The 24521-nt window shown below is 34.5% G+C and overlaps 1 protein-coding gene across 1 annotated transcript in view; it reads left to right on the plus strand.

Moving 5' to 3' along the window:
* ASCC3 (activating signal cointegrator 1 complex subunit 3) overlaps window positions 1–24521 on the plus strand; it is a 251135-nt gene that overhangs the window by 132457 nt on the left and 94157 nt on the right. The window contains exons 15-16 of the mRNA XM_039727495.1: window positions 18548–18739; window positions 19065–19289. Coding sequence (XP_039583429.1) covers window positions 18548–18739; window positions 19065–19289 — 417 coding nt within the window. The remainder of the gene's footprint in view (window positions 1–18547; window positions 18740–19064; window positions 19290–24521) is intronic.

Here is a 24521-nt window from a genome sequence, read left to right on the forward strand (position 1 = left end):
AGAGATCCTATCTACTTAACAATTCATTTGTCAGGAAATAGTGTAGCTACAGTAATTATTAATAATGAAGAGTAATAATTGAAAAGTTAATAACAATTGGAAGGGTTTCTGCATTGTGCGCTGACAGTCAATGCTCCTTGTTGTTCAGTTGTACTTTGTATTTCATGGTGATTATGTTGTCCTCCAACAGGCTTGATGCTGTTCAATGCTTGACATTCTTTTAGAAAACGTTTGATTTCTTCTACAGTAAATGAAGAAAGTAAATTTTACAAGGTCCGATGAATTGTATTTTATTTTAGGGTTTTTTTTTCTAGCAATCACACTTGACTTTAAAAAGTTCATCACAAAGTAGTGTTCTTCAGGGTAGTAAATGAAGGATGCAATGTCTTGGGTTTTTTTAAGTGGTTGGAGATTGTTTTAAAGATTCAGGCCATCAGAGAGCACCCTTTGTAGTTGTCTTTAATGAAATAAAATTCAAAACAAAATCTGTAGTTCACAGTTATCCTGTAGAATAAATATATGTGCTTTTTTCTAGAATTGCTTTATGTTTTTCTTTCAGAGCATCACTGTTAACTGACTGTGTCCTCTTTGCTCCCTGAGGATTCATGTAAATTTTTTTTATATTCTAAAACAATGAAGGTATAGGATATCTTTGAACAGTTATTTTTTTAAAAATTTAAGGATCTGACCCATTATAATTAAAAAATACATTTTGATAAACACCTAAGATGACAGAAAACATCACTGCAATATTGGAAACTGTCTCACACTGTCTCTTTAGAAACATGGTTAGAATCAGTGCAAGTAAAAAATTCACCAAGGTACGTTTAGATGCTTGATTCAGGTTTTCATGTAGAAAACATGATTTTATTAAACAAGTGGAGAAAATACTGAGTTTTACTTCATATTCTTGATTTCATTTATTTTCAAAATAATAAAGTTTCTCAAATATTAGTTTTATTATGGTTTGATGGAATTGTCTAGGTATGTATGTTGACTATTTCTGTTGTCATTTACTTTCCACTTCCAACTCCTCCAAATACCATCATGTAGGCAAATTTCATTGGGCTTTATAAGTATTCCTTTCTCTTATTTGAACAAGATATAGAGTTGATCAGAACTGCACAGACTTTTTTTGGACTGAAGCTGGCAATGACATCTAATTAAGACGAACTGGGAAATAATGAGTAGAATGGGCATACACTTTTAAGACTTTTAAATGAAAGAGTAATTAAAAGAAAACATAAAGAGGGAGTGATTTCAATTGGATCCACATTCCAGTAATTCCCCATACTGAGAGCCAGACATGCTGTGGAAAAAACAAAATAAGTTATAAAGTAATTAAGCATACTTCTGGAAAGTTGTGGAGATTTATTTTTAGAGAACTGCCAAATATTTATTACCATATATTTCTTTCTGTAATCTAACTTTGATTATATGTATAGTCAGTCTCTGGTTTTTAGTACATCTTTTATATCTTTTATGGAAGCCTTGGTATCTGCATGATTAGTTGTAGCTTCTTTTATCTTGGTTGTTTTGAATTCATCTTAAGATCCTTTGAGCTGGAATTTCAAAAGTCAGACAAGAATCGGAAGAATCCCTGCTTGCTGGGAATCATTGTCTTGTAGGAAAGCATTTTGTTGTATAAAGCCACCAACTGCTACTCTTTAGAATGTACAGATAGTATTGCATGTCACCTTTATCAAAGTTAGAATTTTGCCTAAATTTGCCAAATTTCTTTTGAACAACGAATTATTTCAGGAACTTTTTATTGTTGCATCAAAATGAAGGGAAACTGATTATAGAATGATTCCCAAAAAACATAAAAATCTGAAAACCAGTATTTTTTCCCACAACTGAGATTTTTTTGAATGAATACCACATAAATATGCATTTGTATAAATCTTTCTAAATGTACCATGTTGTAATTTTTGGCTTATTTGAGTAAAAAACTAGAACTAGAAATTATGTATTATGCTAATGGGAACTAGAGTAACAGCATCATGTTTTTGACAAGTGTAGAGTATACACAAGCTGGGCATGAACTATAATGAAAACCAGTAGTTGACAAAATTAAGCTTACTGTGTATTGTGAAATGAAAATAAGATTGCTAAAAATGTGGAAGGCAGATTTGGAAGTACACAGTTTGTGAGAAGATGCTGGAAGAGTGCAGATAGGATGTCAGTATTAGGAGAGTTGTGAATTTCAGTGCTGAACTATGATTTCTTTAAAAAATTTATGTTCCCCGTTCTATCTATCAGACCTTCATCTCTGGACAATACCAGGGCAAGTAGATAAAGAATTAATTTTAGCCAGCAAAGCTAGAAAATGAAAAAAAAATTAAATTTTTAGAACTTGAGAAACATTAGAATATTGAAACATGTTGGAAGCATTACTGAAAATAGTTATTTGTACATAAGTTTTGCTGTATTGTGGTGGTTTGACACCTCTGGAAGAAAACTACAGAAGAGATTTCAAAAATTTTTGTACAACTTATCTGGTGAGTCTTTTCAGTGACAAAAGGCAGAAATTGTGAAAATATGAGTCACTAAAATGGATGTCAACATAGGCCAGCCAGCAAATTCCTTAAATATGGGGAGACTTTGATGAAGCTTAGCAAGGGTTCTAAAAAAATTAGCAAATTGTCCATGTTTCCCAGTAGATACAATAGGACTAAAACTGAAATAAAGTTTTCATAGCTAAAACTAAGTTAAAAAAAAAAAAGATACTTTTCCCTAACAATCAAAAAATATCTTCAGACAAGAAAAATAAATACTTGTTACCTGGGGAAAGATATTATGTGTACATCTGCTGATTGCCTGAACTCAGCAAGACCTGAAATAATCCACCCTACACAGCAGCAAAATACTTGAGAGCAGAAGAGCTTGCAGCATCTTGGTTCTTTGAGGGGAGATGTTTGCTGGTTGCTGCTCAGTTTTCACTTATAGTGGGGTTTTTTTCCAAATGCAAAAAAAAAAAAAGGAAATGGAAAAATGGAAATTTTTCCAAAAAGGAAATGTAAGATCTTACCTCTTTGAATAAAGATCTTGACCAGCATTTTGAAAAAGCCTTGTTGATCTCTGCTAACTACTCTGAGGATCTGTCCTTTTCTACTGGGGATGTTGTATGAGCTATGAGTGCTAACACTACAAGATGAAACTTGAATTTGCTGTCATTATTGCTGTGTTTAAGGTTATGACCTCTAGTTAGTAATTAATGTGCTAAAGATTCTTGTCTGTCTTTTTTTCTTTTTCTGAGACAAAAACTGTGACATGCATATTTGGAAGTTCTAAAATATTTAAAACTGTTGACAAAATGCTAAAAACCTATACTGGAGGGCAAACCCTGAGTTTCTTGAATTTGGAGTATCAAAATCATTGCAAAAGCCTTTCAAAACTCTTTGTAATGATAATAATAATAAAAGCTGGGGAATCAAAGTCCATTGCATCAAGGATGAAAAATGCTGCACATTTTCTTTCTATGAGGATACCACTTGCTTTGATATGCATGAATTGTGTAATCAAATGTAGAATTCTAGGGCAAAGTCTTTGATTCTGGTGATCACTTTTTCCAAGTATTGTGCTCTGTATGTTTATCAAGGACAGCATTCAGAAATCTGAAGTGTTTGAAACTGTTAATATTGTATTTCCATGCTTTCATTTAAACTGTGCCATTGGTGAATAATGGAACAGAGCCCTAGCTGGTTTCCAGTTGAAGGATCTCATTGGAAAACATACTAAAGCTAATGGAAAATAGACTGTTGGCTTTGGAGTAAGCCCTGAGGACACAACTTAATACAGCACAAAATAGTGTTTCATAGAGAAAACACAGCACAGTGTTTAACTTTTTTCAGGTGTGAATATTCTGCAAGCTTCTGGAACTAAAAGCAATAAGAAAATGCAAATTTGTCCCAGTGATTCAGGGATTTAAAACACTTATATAGATACACCAGTATATAGATACACCAGCATCGCTTATAATTTTTTTAGTGATCCCTTACACTCAGAAATGATTTTCTGGGCTTTTGTTCAATTGTTACCCAGTACCCAGTTTCCTCCTCCATTGGCCTGTAGTTACAAAACAGCTGTAATAGTTATTTTCAGGTATTCCCTTAGATTTTGTTCCTCTGAAGGGGCATATTCCTTGAAGTAACCACCAAGATCTCTTGTCTGAGGAAAATATCCAAGATGATTGTCCTAAGAGACTCCTATACTTTTTAGAATGCTATATAAGTCTACAATTCTTTGATTCAGCATCACATGTTTACTGAATACTGTCAGATTTACTGAATTGGCAGTCATAGCCCTATTTATTAATTTTTCCTACCTGTTCCAGTTTCTTTAAATTTCATATTTTCACACATGTGAGGAAAACAGATATTGAATAAAAGCAGCTATTTTCATAACAGAAATAATTAAAGAAAAGGGTGAAAGATAGCCAGAAATACACAAAACCGTTAATAAGCCTATAAAAGGGAAAACAGTGATATATAACTAGCTAAATAATATAGCTAGAGCATTTCAGAAAAAAAACCAAACAAGCTCTATGATATGCTGTCCATGCACAAATTCATGTTCGAGCTATAAGTTTCATAGTTTTTGTCATTAAATAGAACAGGTATTGGTAGATAGTTGAGAACTAATTTAATCAAAAGCAGTATATAATGTTATTTCAGTTATGTATATATGAATTCCAACTATAAAAGCTTTGGTCTGGGGAGAAATAGACTATAGAGAAATTATGCTGTTATGGATTGAGCCTAGAAACCTTTTTGTTGGAATTTAAAATATTTTCCAAGTATTTTTCTAGTGTGGAAATAAACATGTCCTAGAATAAGGGAGGTGAAACATATCAGTTACAATTTTAAGAAAACAAAGCAAATGGAGATTTTTATTTCATGTTTCGAGTCGCAGTTTTCATTGCTGAGTATTGAGAGCCACCTTGTGGCAGTGCCTTTTAATGCACATAAATGACGTTGATTTTATGGTCAGCAAAGGCCCTTGGTCCTTGTTTCACTTCTGAGCATTTTGATGACTGAGAATTAAAATGTGCTTGACTTCCAGGCATTTGCCTGAGGTGCAGCACTCTTCTTGACTTGAAAGATGGATTGTTTACATTTGTATGAAATTTCTAAGATGATTTGTTTCTCATTCCCTTCTTTAGTCTTTCCTTTTTCTCTTCTTGCATCCATTAATAGATGATATTATAAACACAGGACAGATAAGGTACGAGTGTAATAATTTTAATGTGTCATTTACTTGCATAGTATATATACATATTTATGTATAGTAATGTAATACAGGCTGCATTCACTTTTTTTTAAATATATAAAAATTCTTGAAAAACAATTATTTTAGGAAGCTTAAAAATTGACAGTTTTAAGCATTTCTTTCTCTATGTGTTTTACTCATTGTTTTGATTACCAAAATAACACTTAATAGTAAATAGGAAAAGTCAATATTTTTTATCTTTCAAATTTGTATTTACCATTATAAAAGAGATGTATGAAATTAACTTGCAGCATCAGAACAGGGATTAGGTGGAGAAAATGTATGGGTATTAATTGATTGCACTTGAATACAGATTTGCCAAATGGCTCTATGAGTTTCTGTCTTTTTTGAGGGAGAAATGTCAGCTTTTTTGTGACTGTAAAGGGGCTGATGTAAATATGAGAGTTCATCAGTTAAAGCCATAATCTAGATTTCCTTGAGTTCACTTTTCTGTTCTGTAATTTAAAGTATATACTGTGTGTAATGGTGAAGGTTGAAAAAGGGCCAATACTCTACAAAGCATTTTCTTTTGGGATTTTGAGGGGGTAGGAGTAAAATTCCTCATAAAACTTATATTTTCTGATATTTATGGAAATGTCTCTTCCCCTGTGACTGAATTTTTATGTAGTAATCTCAGACAACTTTGGGATTTCACAGTCAATTCGTTTTATCAAATACAAAAAAGTCAGGAATTTTGCTCCCAAAGTAAAAACCAATAACTGTAGATAACTGGACAGATTTAAAAACAAAAAAAAAAAAAAAAAAAAAAAAAAAACTTAAAACCTCTTATCCTTTTTCTTCTTAGGGAAAATTTGAGTTTGAGTTGACATTTAATCCCATTATTTGTCTGACCACAGTCTGGGAACATTTTGATTGGAGTATGTTCTTACCAGCTTTGTCACATGGAGAAAAGAAGTTTTGTCATACTTTCAAGTAGCACTGTAATCTGTACTGAGTCTGGTGATGCCAGACTTGAATTTGTGCATCTGTTTGTCCATCACCAAGGAAGAGCTATAGGAGTGTCATTTTGGGGTTGCATAATTGCATTTGGGGGTTCTAGCAAGTCTGAAGTGAGTTTGTGATAAATAACGTCCCCTGATTCAGTTACCATTGTCATCAACAGAAAGGATGTAAAGTCTCTATTCCTATTTTTACTATGATGTTCCTTAGTTCTGTTATGTTCAGCATTTAAGACATAGGATGATCTGATTAATTTTAATGTATGAGTATCAGAATAAGCAGAGATTAGTGTGAAGGCAGATAATTTAAGTTCCAATTTACTTGGAATATTGAGTGATAATTAAGAGCTATTAGTGATATGTGCCATCTGGGAGTGTTGGGAAAATGCCACCTGAGTCAGTTACAATAGAAATTTGTTGCAATGGAAAGTTATTTGAGGGTTTAATTTGTCTTTTATTCTTTCCAGGATAATTCTTGTTCATTAGTCTAAATTTGAAACATGGAGTGCTTTTCCGGCTGAAATTATAGCATGGGGGTTTTAGGAGACTGCACATGGTAACTACAAATGTGTGATGTGTCTGAGCTGCTGCTGCAGTTGATGAAGTTCAGTGTGCTGCAGACAGTGGAGCCTGGGTTCATCCAGGAGCAGGCATGGCAGAGAGCAGCAGCACTGCACAGGCTCTGCTGCCTGACTCCCACGGGCTCTGCAGGGTGCTCAGACTCCTCCTGCAGATGTGCAGATCTCTGTGTAGAGACTCTTCAAATCTGCAGGGTTTTGATCTCAAACTGAACCCTGCCATACCAAGCTGATGCCAAGTGGCTTGTCTCAAAGGGTCACTCAGTTGCTTAGCTTTTACTTAGTGATTTCTCTGCACCAGACAGCATTAGCCAGCCCTCTTACCTTCCATACTAGCAGCCTGCAAATTAAACAAGTATGAGGAAACTAACTTCTTATCTTAAATGTTGCCTTTTCAAAGAAGAAATAGAGTAGGGAGTATGTTCTAGGTTGATCTTAAGAATTAAAAGGCTATGCCAAGAATTGTAAGTCATCCATTTCTATAAGTATTAGCAGAAAGACTGTCTGATAATATTAAGGGAAACAGGCTCATTAGATTTCCCTCTAGCAAGTGGTCACTGGGCTTAGCGGAGATACAACTAGTGTTACAGGTTAGTGTAGCCCCTCTGTTTCCATTCTGTGTAAGGTTTCTTTCACAACAGAATTGGCAATTCTATATTTGGTGCTCAAGAATCAGTTTTTAAAAAAAGCTGATATCCAAACACAAAATGAACAGAAGGAGATACCTTTGTTGAATAACTTCTGACATTTAGATTAGAATTCACAAAGTCAAATATTCTTAGATATGTAAACCAATTCCTAAAGATAAGTGATGAGGTGATATCCAGCCTTGCTTTGCAGTATGAATATGAGCCAGCAGTGTGCCCAGGTGGCCAAGAAGGCATCCTGGCCTGTATCAGCAAAAGTGTGGCCAGCAGGAGCAGGGCAGTGATTGTTCCCCTGTACTCAGCACTGGAGAGGCCACACCTCAGATCCCATGTGCAGTTTTGGGCCCCTCATCACAGGAAGGACATTGAGGTGCTGGAGCAAGTCCAGAGAAGGGCGGCAGAGCTGGTGAAGGACCTGGAGCACAGATTCTATAAGGAGCAGCTGAGGGCGCTGGGGGTGTTCGGTCTGGAGAAACAGAGACTTGGGAGGGCATTATTGCTCTCCACAACTGCCTGAAAGGAGATTGTGGCTAGGTGAAGGTTGGCCTCTTCTCCCAGACAACCAGTGATAGGACAAGGGAAAATGACCACAAGTTGCAAAAAAATTTCTTCACCAAAAAGGTTGTCAAGCATTGGAACAGGCTGCCCGAGGAAATGGGGGTCTTACCATCCCTGGAATTATTGAAAAAATAATGGGATGTGGCACTTCCCAATGTGGTTTTGTGGGCGTGGTCATATTAGGGCAAAAGTTAGACAATGATCTTGGAGATCTTCTTCATCCTCTCTGACTTCATATTATATATTATTACTTATACGTTATGTTGTCTACATTCATTTTATATACAATATAGCATATTTTTGTAAGATTTCAAAGTGTAAAATGACAAAATCAAGTGCAACTAAAAATTTTCAAACTATGTGTCACACTGATTCTAATTAAAAGTTTGTTCAGAGTGCAAGAGTCAAAGATTCTTCACTCTTTTTATTTTGATTTTAATTCATAATTCAGTATTACCATCTTGAAACCATGGAGGACTGATATCCTGGTGATAACCCTGTAGTATGCATGTGTTACATAATGCCTCAAACATGATATTTGCCTTGGCACTGAACCATGGTGTGTGGCTCAGTTTGTACAGATCAAGTGGTTGTCTTTATAGATTAAAAAAAAGCTACTGATGTGTTTTGAATGTGTTTGCAGTGATATCTCTAGAACTATTTTATGTAGGTAGTATTAGCTTTCAGTCTTAAAGTAGGAAAATCACTTTTTTATTTTTATATGCTTTTACTTCAGCCTCAGTTATTTTTTCTACTTAAAACAATAAAAAGATACCGTGTTCTACAACGTTATCAAGTGATAAATTATTTGGACTAATATATATACTAATAAATATGTACACAATGCTTCTTTAAGGCAAGGGTTGGAGGTTTCACCACCACAAATATGAAAACACTCCTGCCCTGGGTTGGGGGATGCAAACCTGGCCTGAGCAAAGCACCCTACCAGCTCCACAAATGGCCAATTGCTTTGAATCACTAACCTTTCACATTTCAGTCTCTCACAGGCTGCTCCTAAAAGAGGGTAGAGTTGTGAAACGAAAAGCTCTTTTAAGAAGACTAAATGCTTGAAGCATGCAATGATTTTAACAGATACGACTACTAATTTTGCAGAACGTTAATATAATTAAAATATTAAAGTAAATGAAGCTCATAGTGTGGCATCTGACACTTTTGAACAGTCATTAGCACTAATGTATGCAAGATAAGTAAACAGAGTGTGAAAAATGGAAATTAATGAGGGTTGGAGAGGGACTGTGCAAGCAATCAGCACAGCAGCTCTCTTCTCACCTGTTTTGTGCTGCTATGTTTTTGTCCACTGTGTTAAGTGGAAAGTAACAATCTCCTTACCTTTTCCCTTACCACATAATTTGGTCTCCATGGTGTGTTTGATATGTGAGATATTTTCTTGTATTTCCCTGGAGATGTACCTGCTATGTAAGACAATTAAAGTTAGCTTGATGAAGAAACTGTATATCCTTCTTTAAAATAACAGTATGTGAATTACAAAAGCTTAACAATTGCAAGCTCCTCAGTTTCGCAGAGGGTTTCTAATCTTGTTTATAAACCCCAAGGCAGATGGATAAATTAAGATCAATGCAGTTTTTTTTTTCCCCAAATCTCTGTAAATATGTTACAAAAATTACTTCAACAAGAAAATGAAGTATTCCTTTGCTCAAAATATCAGCCTTGGGTAGGAGGCATACGTGCTAGGTTATGTAAATGCTTAAAGAACTGTAGATGTAGAAAACAGTCTTTCAAAGCCATGTTTAATTATACATAAATATGTTCATCTCTGTGGTTTCTAAACTTTACAAAACAATTGTCTTGCAGGCTTCATGAAGTATCAAACAAAATGTTAGTAGGCAACATGAAGTACTGGTACTATAACGGCTGAATTTGAGGGGAGGGTTTTTTTAAGAGAGGAGAGTAAAATAAAACCTGATTGTTTTCAGTAGAGTTTGAAACTATAAGGGATCTTGTAATTTAGCAGAGGTCTGTGGGGGAAATACCCTACATTTGAACAGGATCTGGGGGTAAAATTAAGCTGTTTGGAGGTGACTGCACAGGGCTCATTTGTTGCATCTGCTGGTTTCCTCTGGCAGCAAGCTAACAGCTGCTTCTGTTTAGCTGACAAACTGACTCCAAATTCCCAAGTCTGCTGGCCATAAGAGCATAGTAATAGAAACCTTCTTGTTCTGTCACTTACTAGGTGCTGCTTTTGAGCCCTTTCACTTGCATAAAGACATCATGTTACTTTTAAAACCGATTTTGAATGATGTTCAGTAGTCAAAGTCTTCACAGTCATGCACTGAATTTGCAGAACTTGAGGGTAGTCTGCAAGTAATTTGGAATAAAACTATTGAAAAAGACAACATCATTGTCAAAGGTGTTGGTAATAACTGGATGGCTGTGTTGAAAATCAGCATAAGCCTCACAGATGCCATTTTTAAGATGTATTTTTTTTGTCCTGAGGGTGCAGGGGAAACGTTTATGAAACAGTAATGCGGTGAAATAATTCTGGGAGAGATGAGGTTAGGGAAACCAGATGGAGCAAGCATTTGAGTTGGACCAGAGGCACAAGGAATATAAAATTCACAGGAAATCAGGTTTTACTGGTCTTACCCGCTAAAAGTCTCTTAGTAGATTTTTTGTTTGTTAGTTCTATATCAGATAAAGTCAGTAATTATCACTTAATATAATTAATCAGATGTTACTGTATAAACCTTGCAATATGAAAATACATAAACTCGTGTGATCCTTCAAATCCTTTAGAGAGTTCTCAGAATAGCTTTTCTTGTGAGATTTAACATTTGGCAACCCTGAATGACAAAGATTACTAGGGAATCCCTGAAATTCTTCTGTAATAGCAAAGGCACAGGAGCAAGTCTCAGATCTGAGACTTGTTTAATATTAACATACCAATTTAAAAAACCAAAACCTTTAAGTGATGCAAGTTACATCATGAATGTTCTTATGGGTCTTCATATTAGTCTGGTGGAGTGAAAAAAGCTTGTTCCAGTTTGTTTCTGGTTTTTTCTTGTTAAAATTCAAGTTACATAAGTTAGTTAATGAGTGGTGAATATAATTGTGAAATTTTTTAGTTTAGGAATTTCTGTCTCTTTTACTGACTTCCAGGTTTTTTTAAAATACCTTCATAGTATTGTTATGCTTATCTTCCATGCTGTGTAAGACAGAATTTAAAAGAGTGAAGAAACCAAAACACAATGCCTAATCAAAAGATATCTAATATTTAATAGTGTTTATCTCTGTAAAAATTACTTTCCTGGTTTAAAATAAGGTTCAGCTTTTCCTTGTCATGCCTAATGATGCTGGTCTACAACTATTTGAAAATCATGTGAACTATTAATTCATACTGCACATTTTCCATTACCTATAAGAATGGTGAGAAAAACTGCATTCTTCTGGAGAATCCTCAGTCTGTCACTTTACATAGCTGTGAAGTTTAGTGGACATTTGTGGTTTAATTACAGAATGAGAAATACACCTGATGTTCACAAAATATTTTTCTTGCTGGTTTAATGACGTCTCTGTCATTATAGCCTTTGAGGAGGAGTTGCAATAAAAATAGTTATTATGTGTATTAAGTAAGGTGCAGCAGTATTGGAAAGAACTTTAAAAATACTTTCTGCTTTCGTTGTTTCTCGCTAAAAATACATTCAGATACATTCAGTACTTGTCATGGCTCAACAGAGTGGCAATTTTGAGTATTACAAAGGAAAAGTTGTGTTCTCAAATATAACAAATGTTTTTATAGACACCATGCAGTATCACTTTCCTGTTGAGGCAGAAATATTGAAATCTTTGCACAGTTAAGCACAGCAACAAAAGGTTTAACTAGGTCTCCAGAGGTTGTCAGTATTCAAAGTGAAACCAGTAAAAATTCATCCTTGCATGTCATCAAGCTTTCTCTCTATCAATTTCTTTCCATGCTGTGTATCTTCCCCACCAGCTAGTTTTATAACACCATACTGAAAGCCTGTCAACAAAAGAGACCAAGATTAATGTTTTTTTCATCTGTGTACTCCAAGTGGTTAGCAAATATGGCAACAGGACTTACTGTCTCAAAGGCTGGAGACAAATAGATACTTTGCTGTATTTCACACATTTCATACATCTGTTCCCAGAATGAGAGCGGTTGAATTCTAAGTTGATGAGAAAAAGAAAGACAGAAAGAAAGACAGAAAGAAAGAAAGAAAGAAAGAAAGAAAGAAAGAAAGAAAGAAAGAGAAAGAAAGATTTTAACTAGAATTATTTTGCATGTGATTTAAAATTGTGATGTTATATAATTAATTCAGTCTTAATTGATGTGCATTTTCATGTTGTTGTTAAACTGTTTTGACACTTGTCTTAATAAGATTTGAGATTATTTAGTCACAGATTGGTGTCAGATTTGAGGAAGTCCAGATTTTCAGCACACTGAAGCAGTACACAAATTTCTCTATACAATTTTTATTTTACTTACTGTAAACAAGAGAAATATGCTTATCATTATAAAACATATGAAAAAGAGTGTTATTTTCACTGAGAGGTGGTGCTTAAGCTGGGTGATTATAATGAACATTTCCTTTCTGTCTAAATCTACTGCTGGAATTATTTTTCAGTCTAAGTTCTTAAACCCTTTTATCTAAGAATTAGTAATTTATTCAGTTTTAAGACAGGCATTGCACTCTGGCTTGAAGTAAAATATTAAGTTGCTTTGGTCCATGTTATAAAATTCTGGCTCAGTTTGAGGTAGTGTATTGTCCATACAAATAGTTCCCTTTTTTGCTTTATAGGTGGGGTTGTTTTAGGCAGTAAGGGAGGTAATTGGAAATTATGCCTACATCATCAGTGCCTTGTCCATCCAAAATCCATTATTTGTGCATGGTCAGACTTGCATTCATGTTTCTTTCATTCTTGCTTGTCTGGATTGCTCAAAAATGCAACATTTTAAACATTGTACTAAATTTCCTTAGCTTCTCTGATCAGTGAGGTCTGTAAACACTTCTGTCTAATGCATTATAGATTATAGACCTGAGGAATCAAAGATTACATTAAATGCTCTTGCACAAGTTTTAAAATCTGAAGGCTGTTCCTCCTTTTCCCATAGAATAATTCATTCTCCATGACCCTTGTAACTTTTCCAGGGGAAAAAAAGTGTGGCTGCTATGATGTAACAATGTACTGTAAAAAGAACACACTGGAAAAAGCAAGACATTTCTGGACACCATATCAATCCCTTCTTTGACTGGTAGTCATCACTTCCTAAGGTACCAACTGGATGAAACACAACCTTATGCAATAAATAAGTTAGGATCAGTGGTAAGGCCAGGACAATAGAAAAAAAGGTGCCAGAAATTCTGCCTTACACTTCCTTCCTTTGTGAATCAAAAAGAAAATAAAAGTATAATTTATAGGCATTCTTTTTAAACTGTTCTGATTGGAGCAGTCCCACTACTCTTATTCAGTTGTGTTTTTAAAGCACTTTACAGAATTAACTGAGGTGATATCAGTAAATTGATCAGACAGTAACTCGTAGGTTTAAAAAATTCTAAATTTAATACAGTGAACTTAAATTGCCAGAGGGAGACAATTAGATTATTGACGCTTCCAGGAGAGATTCAAACTGATTCGCATTTGTTTGTTAGAACAAATCTTCAAATAATGTCTTGCCAGGTAGCAACTAATTATATCCCAGTAAAAGAGTAAGTGTTGAACAGAGGTACTACTTCAGTATAACTGTACAAAATGAATAGTTAGATACATTTAAAAAGTGAAGGTGTAGGGAATGAGCATGCATACTCCTTAAGTAGAATAGCATATTGGGCAGCCTGCTTCCCTCCAGAAATGATCTGCTGGGTCATGTGTGAGGAGAGCTCTCAGTAGTTATTGTCAGATAATATTGCTGGTTATCTTTCATAGTATTTTCTCTAGGTTTCATTTTCTTCTCTAACAGCATATAAGTCTCAAGTCTTTCCCTGTAACAAAAAGTTACTATATTCTGAACTCATATTTAAAAAAAAAGCAAACCCCTAGTTTACACCATCCAAGATCTCTCTCCTTTGAAACAGAAGTTGGAAATAAAAGAATGAAACTTTTATATAGGTAAATTAACATGCAACATGAATGTAGTAAGTTCTGAAGAGCAAAAATGGTGAATGATCATGCAATCCTTGATAATTTCTTTCTGTTTCTCTCATACTTAGTTCTTTTATGGAGAACAGCAATAAACCCATGGATGGACTCTTCAACTTCTGCTTTTTCATTCTGCTTCTGTCAGCTGACCTTTACTTCTGGAGTAGATGGACACTTCTTCCCTTCTACCCCGATCTCATAAATTTCGAAAGACAGTCAGTATTCTTAAAATGAGCCAGCAGAGCAGATTCAGCAGTTTTAGTAATATGAATAAGGCAGAGGAGACTTTTATCTTGTTAGGACTTAATTTAGGTCAGCCTACAAATTACAGTTTCATATGTCTTGAGCAAAGTTACAAAATAGTTACTTGGGTATATTTGACCTGTATTCATCACACAGTAGTAGTACTAATGACAACTGCTGTTCATTGAAGGCTGCAGCAAAAGATTCCTGACTTTGTTTGGTGTAGGTGTCTGTGATGTCTGCACTTTCTGAGCTCCAGCACTCATCAAGTGAGGCTAATGAGGCCTCAAAATTAAGAGCTGCTACTTTGCAGGGTGTCAGGACAGTGCAGAGAATGGAGGGTGGGAATAAATTGCTTAGAATTGCTCAAACCAGTGAACAAATATAATGGTGCATTCTGAACTAACTGCAAGTGCTGCCCTGTAGTGAACTCCACAGAAAGGAAATTACGATGATTGAGTCATATGGTCATGAGCATGAAGTTTGCTGTAGTAAGGAGATCGTGAGAAAAATGCTAGAATAGCCTATGCCATTTTTGTTATTGAAAGAAAATACATGAGTCAAAAACTGCTTTATTAGGGGGAAAAATACCCAAATTCAGAATTTCAAGCAATATGTTAAAATGAGCATGCATAAAAGAAAAATGAGTAATCTACAGAAAGAAAAAAAAATATCATAGCAACCAGTGATGATCTACTTTGTTTGCCCTAGATGAGGGTAGCAATTGAAGATTTTAAAAAACCAACAAAAAACCCCATAAATTCATGTTTCACTTATCAAGAAGCAAGTTATTGGCAGCTTAAATATATATATTATATCTCATAATATATATTATGTAATATTGTCATATAATATATATTATATATTGTAATATATATTATATATATAAATATATATAAAGCTTGAATATGAGAAGCAATAAAGCTTCTAATAATCAAGCTTTATTGCTCTTTTTTACCTTCTTTATATATAAAGTAAGAGAAAAAGATATGCTAAAAATTCCATTCTTTGGTTTACTGTATGAGTATTTCAAAGAGAGTACACCTTATAGTTGTTATGAATAATGATTCCTTTGTGATGCCAGATGCATGAAAAGGGTAAGGAAGGGTGTTATCTTTCATAAGTCTTTAGTAGAAAAGTTGCAATTTTTTTTCCTGAAATGTATGCATCATTTCTTATTAAAGTTAAGCAGGACATTTTTCTTTGTCTAATTGTCTAATCACATTTTTATGTGTCTTAATCAAGAATTGCATGAAATTCAAGACATTTAAAGGAGAAATATAGGTGGCAGCAGGCTAAACTGGGAATTTATTTAACACATACTGTTTTAGATGCACACACACATGTAAGCAAAGGTCATAAATCTACAGCCCTCTTGAGCAATAAGGGAGGGGAAAGAAAATCAATTCTAATCAGGAGACCAGTGCTATACCTCATAATAACAACTTCTCCATACACCTGAGGCACTTAGTAACATTTTGTATAAATTTTAAGTAAAACCTCTTAGTTTTATTCTGTAATAGAACAAGGTGGAAGCAATATAACTTTTTATAGTTTCACTTCCTTTATTTAGTAGTTCTTGGTTTTGTTGCCTCTGTAACCATAAAAATCAAGATTAAATACAAGAGCCATCACTTCATTATCACAAGAGTTTAAAAGGTTTGTTTAAAAGCAGATATGCTGCCATTAAATGATACATTGTGTGAGCAATCTCAAGTGAATTTTATAAAATTGGATTATATCATCGTTCTTGAACTAACTTGCTTTGTATCTTTGTAACCTTAAGTGAACACAAATTTATGGGAAGAAAATTAATTCCATTTCTATGCAGTTAATCAAATTATCCAGAATAACCAGCAATTTTATTTCCTCAGCATTTGGTTTTTTCCTGTGTCAAAAGTGAGCTGTGATTTTTTTCATTTAATAAAGTTCATCATCTTCTGTCTAGGAAAAAAAAATTCATATATTTCTAAACCTGTTAGCTGCATAGATTGGAAGTCTAGCACTTCACAGATTCAATAAATGAACCTGTTCAAAGATGTTGTTTTAGAATGTGTGGTAGATTTTAGAACTAGGTTTTTATTCTTTTTAACTGCAACATGTAAGTTTATGTATTTTTGAACAGTTGATTAAACTTAAGCTTGTCAGTGTTGAATTGTAGTCAGACTAGTATTGCCATATCTTTATACATTTTCTGTCCAAAACCTTTCTCCTTCCTCTTTCTTTTTACTGTATTCACAAGTTCCTTTCTTTTAAATTGATGAAATTGTACTTCCTAAAACCAGAAACAAATAGTTTTCTTCTGTATGTAGTACACATTCTACTATTCTTAGCTTTCCATTTGTATATTGCCCTGTCTTTCCACACACTAAATGACATAAGCCACGACATTAGAAAGGTATGCAATTTTTAAATTGTGAGGAATTGAGAGTAAGATTCTGCTTTTTTAGCTAAGGTTATAATATTTTAAGTGCAATGTTTTTATATTGAATAATTGTGGTTTTTGAAAAGTAGACTCCTTAATACATGTAAAATAGGCATATGACACCAACACAAAAAGGTCTAAAAAAGTGCAATTTTTGATGGTTGTTTAATCATTTATTTAAGAAAAAAGCTAATTCATGCTTACACCAAGTTTCAGATATAATCAAGAGCAATCCAAATTTCTGTGTCACAGTTAAATATGCAGTTGAAGTGAATTTTGTTGTTGATAATCAAGAAAGGCAAACCTTGGTGCATTTGTGCTCTTTATGAAATACTTGGTTCTGTTTGTTAGCTCATGAAGAATAAGCTTCATGAACTGCAGGGCCACTTTATCAATTTATTATTTATTCACTTTTAGGCACTACAGCAGTTAATTAAATTTGCCAAAAAGTCATGTATAGTTTAAAAGCTGAATTTGATTTCCTTTAAACGAATAGTAAATAATTACTGCTAAAATGGGAAAGATCAGATATTGAAAAGCTGGATAATTGAGAAACTGAGAAATGTGTTTTTCCTACAATATTTTTCTTTTCATGTCCTCATTTTATAATTGCATTCCCATCTCCCTATTTATTTCTGTGTTTGCAGAGATTTATTGTTCATGTTTGGCAGTTTGCCAGTACTGCGAACCATGTTTTGCTTTGCTTTACCCACTCTGTATCCCATAAATCAACTTTTCGGTGGCTGTGTGTCAGGAAATGGTAAATGGGAAGAGATAACAACATCAACAATAAAAACAATAAAAAACTAATTTTATCGATAATTAATTCACTATAATACGCACGGCTGAAAATACAGTGAGAGTCAAATACTACTTAACCTTTGTGTGGTTTGGAAAAGTAGAGCTTCTCCATGAACAAAGATAAAGAAATCTGGTTTAGAAAAAGATTAGAATCATCATTACCACAGCCCTTTTGGTATCATATTTAGCAGAAATTGATTTTGGAAGGCAGTGCAGCAGGTAGGAATGTGGAAGAAACAGGCAGAAAATCAGAAGTGTTTGTGGCAAATTAGGGAAGTATATTAGTTTTTCATAACTTAGAGTCAGTGTTCAGTGTGGATGAAGCATGATAAAGCCAGCACACAGAAATAATGCTCACAAAGCTCATACCCTGCAGGAGGCTGGAGGTTTTGCAGACTGAGATTCCAGCCTCCTACCTATGGGAAAGGAAAAATGAGTGGTAGATGAAACAGTTTGATTGTGTACCCTGAATTTATTGATTCAGGCCATGCTGCACCCATACAATGGTTGGTGGTGGGGAAGGATGTCCCCTCCTTAATGGTAAGTTTAGCCTCAAGCCTGCCCAAGCTGCCTCCACAGTCTGAAAGAGTTTATTTTAAGGAAAAATTATAAGAGAATTCTTAGTTTCCATGTACTCACTGTTGGTTATCTTGAATCTCCATTTAACTGAAACTACACTTCTGTACAAAGATTAAACTTCTTGCAGTCTTTTATAGAATTAAGAGTATTTTTTAGAAAACAAGTATAGAAATAGTAATTTATAGAAAATCATCGCAAACTGGCCTTGATGAAAAGTCCAATCTTAATAGAAATAGTTTCTTTCTTATGACTCATAATAATGTCCAAAGTTTTCCTGTATTTTTTTAATAGGATACTTCTTGTGCTGTAATTAGAAGTGAATTTAATTGTTACTCTTGTCCACTCCAGGTACAGAGATCCAGAAATAAGCAGTTACGTGAGCTATTTCCAGATGGATTTAGTATTCATCACGCAGGAATGCTGCGGCAAGACAGAAGTTTGGTTGAGAACTTGTTTTCTAATGGACATATCAAAGTCTTGGTTTGTACAGCTACGCTTGCTTGGGGTGTCAATCTGCCTGCTCATGCTGTTGTTATTAAGGTAAGAGCTTCCCTACTCTGTAAGGGGTTATCTGTCTTAAAAGAAACCTATGAAGAAGTATAGATAGCAAGATCTCTTGTGAGTTTTGGGCCTGGAGGGGAAATATCTGATTGACTTGAAATGTTATTTATATCTCATTAAACTGATTCTCTCCAGTGGGAGTCTAGTTTGTATAGTAAAGATTTAAATATATCAAAGATTATGAAAGGATTAGTTAAAGTACACTTCTGAAATCATGCTATATTTGCCTAATTTCAGTATTCAGCTCATCAGGATTATATTCATGTGTATTTATGTTAATTTTTATTAACTTTTCCTCAACCAGGGAACACAAATATATGCTGCAAAAAGAGGCTCCTTTGTTGACCTTGGAATTTTAGATGTCATGCAGATATTTGGTCGAGCTGGACGGCCTCAGTTTGACAAATTCGGAGAAGGCATCATTATTACAACTCATGATAAACTCAGCCATTACCTGACTCTTCTTACACAGCAGAACCCAATTGAAAGCCAGTTTCTTGAAAGCCTTGCAGACAACTTAAATGCAGAGGTAACCTTTGATTTGTTTAGAGAAACTAGCAAACTTTAAAGGGTTGGCATTATTTGAAACAAAAATGCAATATTGTCGCACTTAATAAAATTTTCATTGTACATACTTTATTACTGTTAGTGTATAGGTGTGTGTGTTCAAGTGAACTGCTACATATGTGAAAATGGGGGGTCTTTTGCAAAAGATAGTAGGTATCCAAGGTAGGATGGAGGGTCAAAATACCATTAAAATAAAACTGTAGCAACACAGCATTTACCTTTTAATCGGAAGTGATTTTTTAGAATTTAGTAGATGTTCTGCATATCTGAGAAGTAAAATCCACAAAACAATTAAATCCTGTCATTCTGTATGTAACCAAATTCACGTATTTGCAGCATAGGAAGAATAATGGACTTGGCTTTAATTTTTTTTTTCAAAGGCACTAGACATTTATTCAGTTGAAGTCAAGCAGTTTAGCTAAACTGAAATGTCCAATGACATAAAACTGCTTATCATTTTGAATGATGTGAGGTGTATTTGGTCTACTAAGAATAGTCTTTTAAAGATGCTTGTTATTTTATCTACGCAATTCTTACATATTTGTTTATTTTAGCTTTTCATCACTTTTGCAATTTTCCCATCTCTCCTTCTACAAAAAAAAAAAAAAAGAGCAAAAATAAATGGAAGGCATACTTGCATTGGGCAGATATATTACTCTCAACCATTTCCTTTTGACAATGCTTAATGATCCTGGAGGTAGACACCTCTGAGTATTCTCTAAGTGGAACTGGATGGATATTCAGTTATTTAAAATTGCATAGTAGCACCTTACACATTAGCAGTAAAAATTTACATCCTAAAGTTGGTTGTGTACGTCAGGAATATTTGTGGTTATTATTCAGTGCCACAATACATCAGGAGAGAGTGATCTGGTTTTGGGATACCCTGTGCCTTTTCACTAGGAAAAAATCCAGCCAGATTTTATAGAAGAGCTTCATTCTTTTATTTGAGACACAGGAAGCAGACAGTGAAACAAGGGTTGGGTAGGCTTTCCTTCATAACAGAGGAGTTTGCTACTTTTTTTAAATATTCGGAAGTTAGGCTTTTTTTCTGATTTTGTGTAATAGTAGTAATCTGAAAAGAACAGTGGACTCATGGCTTTAAAATTACCCCAGATTCCATTAAGTGATAGAATTACAGAAGCTGAAGATTCAATCAGAATTTTGTTAATTCCAGTGATAAATGATTGTTAGTAGAAATAGCAATGGAGTAGAATAGTATAGCAAGGGCATGAAAGCAACATGTGCGACATTACTTATCCTCCTGTCATAACATGCAGGAAAAATTAGTACCTGCCAGATTACAGGTAGCCAATACTCTGAGCACTGACAAGGAGCTATTGTGTTTTCTGGAAAGTAACTTTATCCCTTCCTTATAATTGGAGTCAGTCTAAACTTCTGTGTATGCTGATTTGATCTAAGATTGTGGAATTCTCTGAGAAAGATACAGATGGTTTAGAAGAAATTGTTAAGTTTATCTGGAGATGACTATTCCAATATGCTGCACCATTCTGGAAAAAAAACATGTTTTAAAATATATGCCATCATATGATTAAGTATGTAGTCTTAGGAAGCACATTCAAATTTTGTCATCTTCTGCCCTTTGGTAATAACCAAGCACTGTATGGATACAAAATATATGGATTTTGACTGATGTATTACAGAAATCAAGACCAGTATGTTGATGACCACTGTCATCTTCTCCATAACAGAGCCTGTTGTTAGCACCAGGAAATTTGCACTGATGGATAATAAAACAACATATTGTAGGAGCAGAATCTGCTTTCATTACAAGTAGTCCAGGAAATCCAAATGCTTATTTTCTAGTTATAAAGAGAAATAAATTAAAGGCCAGAAGCATTGCTGAATTGTTTAGATTCTTAATTTGTTATGGACACACCAATATCTGAAAGAAGGGCTGATAAACCAAAGACAGCAGTTGGAATATGGGAAGACTTCATGTTTCTACAAGAATAGGAAATTGCTTTTATCTAGACCAGGTCTCTTAGCAGAAATAGATAGATGGTAAGAATGATGCAGATATTTGGAGTAATACAGCACATAATCCTAGCCACACAATTGCTAAGGGGAATCCATGGCCTTGAATTTTTACCTAGACTTATGTGGTGCAGGAGAGTAAATTTGGGCAATAATGCAAAAAGTTGCAGTATTTCTAATACCCATATAAAAATAATTCTCTAGAAGCAGGAAATTTTCTGAGAGGATGGGCAAAGGAATAAATCCGTTTCTGTGAAAGGAACCCACCAATTTTTTTGCATGCTTCAGGAGAGAACAAAACAAATAAACATTATATGACAGAGTTTTGTGAAGTAATAAATGAAGTAATATGGCAAAAGATTGCATCTCTCCTGGGACAAGAACCAGTATGTTTTGGCTGCAGTGAGTCAGTGGCAGGTTTAGAAAACAAAGTTATGTCAACTGGGTGGTTAGGCAGTGGAACTCTCTGCAGGGAGCTGTTTCTAAATAGAAAAGTACCTTAGAAACTGTCCACAAATGAATAAAAATCCATTGAAAGATACCAAGTACAAAGCCAATACCTTTAACTAAAGACCTTGAGATGCAATAGTTAAAAATTTGGGCAAAATATGTATGATGCTTCTTCCTCATTGCTGCATTTTGCCCTTCAGCACTTGCTGTTACCTAACCTCAGAGACAGCTGATCTTGATGCTTCAGTGCTTTTGTTCTTAGGAGAACTACAGAGTGGGAAAACCTGAAATATATCCAACTTTGTCGAGTTGACACCAAAATTAAGACTTTGAATGTGTATATCAGCATGTCAGTCCACTGTTAATTCTCTTCTGCAGATCTGAGTTTTGGTTTGGTTTTGTGGGGGTTTTTTCTCCTAAAAATTAGCAGAACAGTAAATGATAAGTGATGATAATGAAGGCATGGAGATGCCCTTTTCCTTTTTTGCTGAAATTTTGCTAGTGGGCATAATAAGATGTAAAAAAGAATAAAATAGCTGGTTAAGGTACTTAGTTGAGTTGGGGCAGTTGACCAGCTGGCAAACAGAAAATACCTACGTCTGTCTTTTCTGGAAGTACAGGAAGAAAGATAAGATGCAGGGGATGTGGTTTAATTAGACCATAAACTTTAACTTATCTGGGAACTATCATCAATAGCTCATACAATGCAGGTCACCATTCCTTCCCTAATGGTTTCCACCTGAAAGAGCCCTCCCTGACAACCACAGCTGGACTCCAGCTTGTTTCTGGGACAACTCCTTTCCCCAGAGAGCTTAGGAAATGATTTGCAGCGCTGGACAGTGCTGGACCTTCCCCAGGGTGTGTGCCTTCACTTGCATGTGCTTGAGATTTTCATCTGAAGACAGGAATGTAGAACATGGTGACTTTTTACATCTGGACAAACCTCTTAATCTTTTGCCTTGAAAGAAAGGGTTCTCAGAAGAGATGAAAAATTCCTTCAGAGTCCTTCCTAAAAGAAAAAATTACTCAGGAGCCGGGTGACTGGATGGCTGATCTGGGTATGGGGCAAAGCACAGGAGATTCAGTCCAACTTAGGACAATTCTACTAGCATTAATTATTTCAAAAGCTTCACAGGAATAAGACCAGAGTCCTATGGGGCTGAAATAGTGATTTAAAATCCACTGGTTTCCAAAGGAAACAGAAAATTGCTTTTTCGGTTGTAAGAAAGGGTCCTTGCTCTCTTACCTTAACAACAAATATTTGATATATATAGTGAAATTTTTCTTTGTGTAATCTGACTCAATTATACAACAATAACAGACAGTATATTTGTAAAAAAGGCACATATATGTAAAGCAGAATGTATTATGCTATATAATAAGTTCAGTATATATTATTGGTAAAATTTTTATGCCATTTTCTAATCATCAGAAATATCAGAGAAAAAAACCTCATTTTTGAAGAACTGCCCCCCAAAAGCCATGCTACTTGTATCTGGTTTACACTTTTTTGAAAATCAAAGCCACCTATTCTGAAATATCATTCAGCTAAAGTTTGTGTTATAGCATTTGTAAAAAAATAAAAAAAAAAGGTGGGGGGCATATTGTAATGATGGCAAGTATAGCATTTGCAAAAAAAAAAAAAAAAGGGGGGGGGCATGTTGTAATGATGGCAATGTCAGTCACTGTAAAATTAGTTAAAATTGTGTGGTGCTGATTATTAGTGTAATTTAAAATTGCACTGTGAGTTGGATAAATGTAGTACTCTAAATTGCATTCTGTGAGTGATGAAACACCATTGTTTACATTTGAACTGTGGAAAAATAAGATTGTTTTATTACAACTGGTGTAATTGGGCAATACAATATCAAGATAGCAAATATTTCTACTCACCAATTATTCCATCTGTAACTAAATGTCTAATACACAGCTGAGGAAATGCTGGAAACTTGGATCATTCATACTGTTTAATGTAGGATAAATTTTCAGTCCCTAAGAACTTTACTTGAACACTAGATGGCGGCAAATATTTAGAAATTACTCTGGGTTTTTTTTACTATTGTATTATTGACGTTGGGGGAAGAAGGAAATATTAGATTTCAGTACTGTATCTGAAATCCAACTGTATTTCACAATTCCTTTTTCCTTCAGTTTTGCTTTTAACTTATTGAAATAATTAATCAGAATAGAACACAATAGTAGTAGAATCAGGTATTTGAACAAATGAGGCAAAGAAAAAGGGAGGCGTGTTTTGTTTTGGTTTTTGTCAGACTTCATGGTCCTCAGTAACAAGAATATTATGTTTTCATGATTGTGAAAGTGGTTCTTGAAAATGCTACTAGTGGACTATGTTTTTAAGCTATTTCAAGTTCTGCACTGAAAGATGTTTGAGTTACGCAAAGAAACCAAATGCTCCAAATAACCTGTGTACAAACCAAGTAATAGTAACCTGTGGGCTCTATTCCATGCTCTCCCTGTAGTAGTCTGTGAAGAACTGAATGCTTTTGTAGCTATTTCACTGCATTATGTGGCTATTGCCTTGAAAAGCAATACTATGGGACTTCCCCCAACCTCCTTATGCTTTTGAACAACAAAATAGCACTTGAAAAGTGTGTTAAGCAAAGCCTAGGGTTACTCCATGCTATTAGACATTGATATTAACAAGGTTTTGCTGGATTCAAGTTTGCTTAAGGCAGATATGCCTTTCATTGTTATTTTTTACCAGATATTTATGTTATTTGAAAAA

Source organism: Passer montanus, unplaced genomic scaffold, assembly GCF_014805655.1.
Source record: "Passer montanus isolate IOZ18808 unplaced genomic scaffold, ASM1480565v1 scaffold11, whole genome shotgun sequence".
Taxonomy (NCBI): domain Eukaryota; kingdom Metazoa; phylum Chordata; class Aves; order Passeriformes; family Passeridae; genus Passer; species Passer montanus.